We start from the raw sequence: 6,412 nt of genomic DNA, 5'->3' as shown, positions 1-6,412 counted from the left end.
CACGCTAGCTCGGCCTCAGCAGTTTAACAGCAATATTCCATGTGCTATTTAGGCTGGACATCAGAAAGCACTTTTTCATGGAGAGGGTGATCAGGCACTGGAATGGACTGCCCAGGGAGGTGGTGGAGTCACCATCCCTGGAGGTGCTGAAGGCAAGGCTGGATGTGGCACTTAGTGCCATGGTCTGGCCAGTGTGGTGGTGTTAGGTCATGGGCTGGACCTGATGGTCTCAGAGGTCTTTTCCAGCCTCAGTAATTCTGTCATTCTGTGACTTCGCTACCTAAACTTCATCCCCTTTCCCACTCATAACTGTATACCAATAAAAAGCACGAGAAAGAAGCAAAACAAAGATTTTGGAGGTGTTAGTTCCCTCTCTCACTCCCTGACCCCTGTGGTGCAGACACACTGAGTACCAGCAGGACTGAAACCATCACACACCCCCGCCCGAATCCCTGCTCTCAAAGCACTCGGCAAATAAACGCTGTGAGGAGCTTCAGATCTTGCTCCAGATCAGGCTGTTGACATATCCAGGCCAGTACATCTGTTTTATTGACTTCCCAGCGTTAGCCTGGTTCCTTAAATGAATTACAGAGCTAGGACTGTGTTGTCCAAGTGCACTGATGTGAATCTTTCAAACTCATTGACCAGCGCAGCGGCATCCGAAAGAGGGATAGTGGTCTCGAAACCATTATGTTCTTGCAAATTGCAAGGGAGACAGCCAGATAGAAGATAGATCCTCCTTGGACCACCCTGAGGGTGCAGAGCTGCGGGAGCTCAGCCTTCGTTAGGCAACAGAAAATCACACAGCGCATCCCTGAGCTCCAGCCAGAACAAAATCCATCAAAGCCTCTACTCTTGGGCCGCGGTGCTGCCGGCTTCTTGACACAAATAACCCAAAGATTTCCCCTCCAGGGAAGGTTTTTCACCCTTTTCTGCCCCAATTTGCTCTGCTGTGTGGTTGGGATGGGGATAGGCATGCGGGGAAGACCCAGCTGTGATGCCCTGGGATGCAGCTGCGGGCAGATGTGGCACTCACGCGATCACAACTACAATTTGCTGCCTACGCTGCAGGTCGCATACACTGCCCGGGAGTCTGAAACATACTGCTGTTGTCAGGAGAAATGAAAACAGCTATAAAAAGCTTAGAAAAAGATGCGCTCTGGGCAAGAACGGTGTGGGGTTTGGTGGTGAGAGAGGTCTCGTACTGCGGCCGCGTTGGTGATGCTGATGGGCAGAGGGACATGGGGCTGCCCCATCCACCACCAAATGCTATTTAAAAGTAAATAAAACCAACGTGCTGGTAACAAAATTAATGGTAATCAAGGTGTCTCCATAGAGATGTAAAACCGGGGGCTATTGTGTATGGCGTTAGCTAAAAACCAAGAGAGGGGCACGGGTGGTTCGGAGGGGACCGGCACTGTGCTCCTGTGCTGCTCCCATGTTTCTGTGATGAGGATCCAGGGGGCAAAACCTCCTGCAGAAAAAAGAAAGGGGGCTGGCAAAGGTAACATTTATTGTATTGGTGTTGTAGAGAAGGATAAGAGGGAAGATGGGTTGCTGTTGGCCTCTCGAGAGAAATGTTTCTGCATGAATTGGATAGCTGCTTTTGAATTAATTTTGAATAGTTGTTTCAGTAATTCAGATTGATTTAAGATGCACCCAAGAATAATGCTTTCATTATAAAACCTCCTGAGCAAAATTTAAATCGTGCTAAATTAAAAACAGCCTCTGTTAAACCAGGGCTGATGAGCAGAGCAGAGGGATCAGAGATGCAGGGTCAGTATAATTTAATTCCTTTGCTTTGTTTTCCATTCCAGAACTGCTGTACCTCTCTCCATTAGTTGTTACCACCTGAGCAGCTCACGAGTTGTCCTGGATTTCTCAAAACTGATTTGCACAGTAACCCCACCTAAAGCAGCACTTAACGCTTTTTATGCAGTGTTTCACCTCCAAGAAGAAATGCATTTTTATTGCTTTTCGTTTATGGGTCAATGTGGAAATGCAGTTGTATCCTAAAGATACTGAGGAGTCTGGAATAAGAGCAGCAGCCGAACAGTACCGTAAGAGAGTGAATGGTTTCCTGATGCTGGCCTCGTTTGTTTGTTGTAAGAAACTTTCACTTTTACATAAATGGAGCTAATTTTTAATGTCTTAATAACAAAGTGATCCATGTTCCACTCTGTCACAAGCAGTGGTGGAATTCCAGTGGCAGGGAAATGTTTGCTTGTCTGGATTTAAATGTTTCAGTGTTCAAAACAAAAAATATGTGTGTGTATAGATTGGAGTTAAAAGCCATTGTGCTTTGTAACATCTTGTTCTCAATGCTGGCTGAATTTTTAAAGGCAAATGGCAGAGAATAATTAAGGTGCTGATAAAAGCTAAAAGCTCTGAGCATTGCTGAGATGAGAGCAGGGACTGGCACCCCCTAACAGAGCCCAATGCATTGGGAAGCGCGGCAGAGCCCTTGGCTGCTTCTCTGGCAGCGCCTGAGCACGAGGAATTGCCAGGGCTCTCGTTAGCAGCGAGGTCCTTCCAAACAGAGGTGTGTGTGCAAGACTGTGTGGCAGTGCCTGTCTGTCAAAACTGCAAGGTTTTACAGGGAAATGAAGGGGCCAGGGGATGATAGCCACCCCCACCACGCAGCAGGAAGGACCCAGGGCCAAAACTTTGGCTTTTGGAGCTCCTGCAGTGCTGCAGCGTAGTGGAAGCCGTGGGTCCGGGCTGTGGTGGAGCCGAGGGCTGGTGCTGGCACCGCTGGTGCCGTCCCTGCACCCCCAATACAGGACCCCAGTGCTGTCCTGGGCAGCCCCTCCAGGAGGTCCGGCTGAGCTGCTCTGGCAGGAATTCGGGTTTTAGGGCTCACAGCAACAGTGTCTCTGCCCAGTCAGTGGAGCGGTTTGGGGTGACGGCTCGGCTGGGGAAGTGCTGGGTGCCAGGGGAGCACCACCATGGGCAGGGGGTGTCATGAAGCACAGGGGCCCTTCGGGGTCTGCTAGTACTGAGTTTCTGTAAGTCCGTGATACGGCACCAAGCTTAGCTGATGGGCTGTTTGCTAGAGAAGCCTATTCTAATTAAGGTCCTGCAACAAAACTCCCAAATACTAGAAGATTTATCTTAAAGGCTTTGCTAGCATTTTATAGGACTCTTTCCAACAAACTTTTACAAAGCAGTGTTTAAATGTGTAATTTTTAAAAATTCTTGTAAACTCATTAAAGGTACTCATTCATCCGTAATCTCCATGATTACAACAGATTGAGAACACTCTACAGTCCTCAGGAGCACTCTGGTTTGTGCATCCATGCGTTGGGAAGGGAAGGGAAGGGGAAGAAGAGGCAGTGGTGGCAGGGGGATGAGAGCGGCTCAGTGGTCCTACAGCACGTCCTGCGTGTGTGTCACTGCGGGGCTGTTCCCAGTCCATGCAGAGCCTTGCCTTGACCTCAGCCTCCCCGTCACAAAGGCATAACAGTGCAAGCATTACTGTACATGAGCGGGTGTGCGCAGGAAATGGGTGTCAGCATTATTAAACATAAATAAGACAATAAACCCGAATTTTCACACATTTCTCCCTTGTGCAGAGGACATGTGAAGGTGTCCCTCTGAGGCTGCTCAGATACCATGGTGGGGACAGGAGGGTGGGAACTGACCAGTATGGACCAGTCAGGACATGGAAACTGAACCGCACGGTGGGGGAGTGCTGGGATCTAAAGCCTGGGTTTGGCTTCTGAGCAAGCACTGACTTCTTTCCAGGGTAAGGACTTAGCTTCTGCCACACAAACCTGCAAACTTTGCTTCAGTGTTAAAAAAGGAGGAAAAAGAGATCTCTTGGTGACTATGACAAACATGTTCTACATTTTCATTTAATGAAGAAATTCAGACTTGCCGTTGTCATATGCTCAGATTCTGTGCCTTACTGACAGCTGAATTATGATTTTAATAATTTAAAAGTGCTACTGTGAGCCTGTTCATGTACAATAGGCATGGAGAAGTGTTTTAAAATCAAAAGCAGTTTAGAGAAAAAGTGGTCAGCATACTGCAAGAATGAGAATTGTCTACATCTGAAAATTAAACTGCGTGAACTCCCCGGTGGGAAAACTCTTTGCAAGGTAAGGGTAAACTTTGCATCTTGCTCTGTTGTGCGGAATTACGAGATTGCATTGGGTCACAACTTTGTGACCGCTGGAAGCAGCAGCCAGTGGCGCCTGTTTTTACGTAACCCCGTCAGGGTGAGGGCTTGGGCATTCTGCTTACAAAGGTTTTAGTTGAGAGCTACAGAAGCGCAAATCTATAATCTCAGTAGAAACATCTGTAAGATTGAAATGAAAAATAAGGGACAAAAGTGCCCTCTGGGCTACATTCCCCTTGCTTTGATACCTTTTTCTTTGTTCCTGTCCCTGGGAATGTTGGAAATTGTACTTCAAGTGCTAGAGCACACTCGTAGCATTATTAAACTCACAACTAAACACAGACAAGAAGCCCACATCCTGCTCAATTAAGTAAAAACCAGATCATGTCCCCAAGATCAACGAGTATTTTCAGTACAGCAGCCCACAGTATCCATCTGAATTCAGCACATTTATAGCTCCTGGCACATCAAGTGCAGAAACAACGACCGACATCGCGAAAAGAGACACAATACACATCAGCAACCGCGTGTAAAGTCTACGGCTCGAACGAATGTCTGAAGAAACGACACGCTCTGGCTGCCAGCGCCTTTTTACTCATGTTAACTTCCCTCTGCTGCAGCAGGAGTGCGAAACGGGACCTGCTACTCCACCGCCTCATTTACCATCGTGCCAAGCATTTGTCAAGTGGGTGGAAGTGCTCTTTCTGTGTTACACCACCTCACGCAAGCACAAACTGCAGAAGTTGTAAAGCAAAGAACAATCAACCCTTAACGAATCCAGCCCCTTTCCGAGCATGCACCCAGGAAAACGCTGAGGAGTAACCGAAGGCGAGCGCCTCGTACACGCTCGCCTGCTGCTCGGTGAAAGAAAAAGTAATACTCACCCCAGTGTTGTCATGGTGACAATAGTGTACCAAAAGGAAGCAGGAATACTGGTGAATTTGCTTGCCGAGGACCCTTTCTCTGCATAAAACATCACAGTTGCAAAGATGATGATTGCCATAGTGAGGGAAAAGAGGAGAAAGCCAAGCTCGGAGGCACAGCTCTTCAAAGTGTAGCCCAAGATTCTTAAGCCTTGGGAATGGCGAGAGAACTTGAAAATCCTGAAAACCCTGAAAACCCTTAGTGTCACAAAGGCTCCGCTGACGTCCTCGTTGTTGGTCATCACCAAGCCGATGTAGTACGGCATGATGGCCACCACGTCGATGATGCTCATCACGCTTCTGATGAATCTGTAGCGACTTGGGGCCGCAAAGAGTCTCAACAGATACTCAACTGTGAAAATCATCACACAAGCTGTGTCCAAGCAAAAGAAAGCCACTGCGTATCTTTCCCCACATGGAAGCTCCTTGTTTCCAGGCACCGTGCCGCAAGGGACAGTTTCCACGACATTAGTGATCACAGAGACAGCAATAAAGAAACCGGTGACGTAGTAAAAGACTAAGGCTAAGGTGCTGGTGTGGGGGTTCTCGAAGGCTCGCCACATGGTCTGCCGGAAGCTCAGGGATGGCATGGACCCTTCTTGGTTGTTTTCCGAGTCGTTGTCATCCATCAGCCGCTCCGCGTTTTCCCGCTTTCTGTCTTTGTACTCTTCGTAGCAGCAGTCCCCAATGATTTCGGGGAGGATCCCGTAGAAGGCAAGCTCTTCGTCATACGCAGAGATGCACTCGTACCTGGGATAGTGCAGCTTGCCAGTTCTATAAAAATTTAAGATGCACCTGAAGACCTCAGGGTCCCGGTCAAAGAAGTACTCCTTAGTGTCTTCGTTGAAGAAGAACTCCTTCTCGGTGCTGCCCAGGAGAGTGTCCGGGTACCTCTCCAGAGTAGTCCTCCAGGTCTGGAAACGCCTGCCGCTCACGTTGAGAATGATCAGCTCGTCCTGCCGCTTGTTTTTCTCCGTTGGGGCCAGTGGCATGGGACAGTTGGCCACTGGCATCCATCCTATGGCGGCTGCCCTGGCAAAGGGCAACCACGCTGCTACTCCCGCTGCCATGATGACCCAGGCCTTGTCACTGGAGAGGACGGTGAGGCTGCTCCTGAGACCTGCTGGGACTCAGATCAGTTCCATCTACAACACAGAACAAAACAAAACCACAGCACAGTCAAGCGGGGATCTTGCCCCATTGTGTTGAAGAGTCAGAAGATACCAGTATGTACACAAGGAGTCAAAACAACCGCTTGCCCTCATCTCCCATCTGAAGAATGATGTTAAACAAGGCACACGATAATCAGCTCAGCGGGGTTATGGCATTATTATAGACTGAAATTTTGAATAGCAAATGATTCCTC

General features: G+C 48.5%; 1 protein-coding gene across 1 annotated transcript; it reads right to left on the bottom strand.

The window, feature by feature from the left end:
- Positions 1-5,003: 5,003 nt before the first annotated feature.
- LOC104539796 (potassium voltage-gated channel subfamily D member 3) lies at positions 5,004-6,116 on the bottom strand. The gene has a single exon (XM_010183406.1). It carries the CDS (start codon positions 6,114-6,116, stop codon positions 5,004-5,006), a length of 1,113 nt encoding a protein of 370 aa, XP_010181708.1.
- Positions 6,117-6,412: the final 296 nt, after the last annotated feature.

This window comes from Mesitornis unicolor, unplaced genomic scaffold (genome assembly GCF_000695765.1).
Source record: "Mesitornis unicolor isolate BGI_N332 unplaced genomic scaffold, ASM69576v1 scaffold35344, whole genome shotgun sequence".
Lineage (NCBI taxonomy): Eukaryota > Metazoa > Chordata > Aves > Mesitornithiformes > Mesitornithidae > Mesitornis > Mesitornis unicolor.
Note: the sequence above shows the minus strand (reverse complement) of the source record. Positions and strands in the feature narration are given on the sequence as shown.